We start from the raw sequence: 1,333 nt of genomic DNA, 5'->3' as shown, positions 1-1,333 counted from the left end.
TTTTTTTTTTTTTTTTTCCACCGCACCCAGCTTGCTCCCGTGATGGACTACAATCTCAATACAAACTAGTAGTCCATCACTGGAGCCTTTTTTTTTAAATCCGATTAATCAAACTGAATAATCGGCTAACTAATCGATTATGAAAATAATCGTTAGCTGTAGCCCGACCCTGAATGCAGGTGTTTTTTTGTTGGTAGATCTCATTGAGCTTGTCGTTTTGAAAAGTAGATCTCTAGATGAAAAATTGTGGGCACCCCTGCACTAGAATATTTTGCTGGCACTCAAGTAAGATGTAGGCACCATGCCTTGTGAGGCCACGAACATGTAAATCAACAATGCCATTATATGATAATACTTGTGTGTCTTAGTTCTGAATCTTTCAACAGAGATTATGAAATGTAGTTTGTATTCATTTTCTGTCTAGCTTGCCTAGTTTTTCCTTTTAGGAGGTTTAGGGCCACATCCACTTTGCCAAATTTGACCCTATCTTTTCTATGTCCTAACATGTGTATATTTATTTAGGAAAGTCAAAACCCTTGTACTATTGCTAACTAGACTAGTATTTTGTAAGTTTGTGACATGCTGCCACATAAAATACTAATAAAAATATTTTTATTGTTTCTAGTTGATCAGATAAAGAAAGAACAAGAGCCACCAGCTGAAGTGGTGGTAAAACAAGAGGAAAAAGAACCGGTTAAGCCTTCTCACGGAGCAACCCCTAAAGGTCCACCGGAAAAAAGAATGAGGTTACAATAAAATTTGACTTCAGGCTTCTTGAAAAGGATTTCCCTAACAGTCTTTATATAGGTTGTCTCCAAGGGTGTATCAAGTCTGTGTAATTTTTTCAACTTAAGTGTCTATAAGTCAGATGAAGTTGAGGTTCATTCTAGCCTAGGTCATCTGACACACTGCTGCCAACACTCTGTGCCCATGGGTTGTAGTGATTGGTACATGCAAGGCCTTTGGAATGTGTGTGTCTAATGGCTAGCTGTATCTTCTAAACATTACTACAGGGGAGTTCTGAAGAAACTGGCTGATGACATAATACAGGAACCCACATCAGTGACCTATACACTGACTGCATTCTCTGAAATGTCTTTATATCGACTGCAACAGAGTCTTAGAATACCTAAAATGTGTAAATATGTGTACATGGTCAGTGTTTGTAATGTATGAATGTCTACTCTGCTGTTTTTTTGGGGCAGTACTAATAAAATGTTTTGGGTTTCTTTTTTTGTACGTGTGGTAAACTATATATAACTATACTATAAGTAATACTATTGATAACTTTATATTAAGTTGCTTAATAACCCCTTCATGACTGAGCTTTTTT

General features: G+C 36.8%; 1 protein-coding gene across 1 annotated transcript in view; it reads left to right on the top strand.

The window, feature by feature from the left end:
- Positions 1-761, top strand: part of LOC108803136 (mediator of RNA polymerase II transcription subunit 6-like) — a 7,437-nt gene extending 6,676 nt beyond the window's left edge. Inside the window, exon 4 of the mRNA XM_018574977.1 lies at positions 626-761. Coding sequence (XP_018430479.1) covers positions 626-756 — 131 coding nt within the window. The 3' untranslated portion in view covers positions 757-761. The remainder of the gene's footprint in view (positions 1-625) is intronic.
- The last annotated feature ends 572 nt before the right edge of the window (positions 762-1,333 follow it).

This window comes from Nanorana parkeri, unplaced genomic scaffold (assembly GCF_000935625.1).
Source record: "Nanorana parkeri isolate BGI_ZX_2015 unplaced genomic scaffold, ASM93562v1 scaffold3434, whole genome shotgun sequence".
Classification (NCBI taxonomy): domain Eukaryota; kingdom Metazoa; phylum Chordata; class Amphibia; order Anura; family Dicroglossidae; genus Nanorana; species Nanorana parkeri.
Note: the sequence above shows the minus strand (reverse complement) of the source record. Positions and strands in the feature narration are given on the sequence as shown.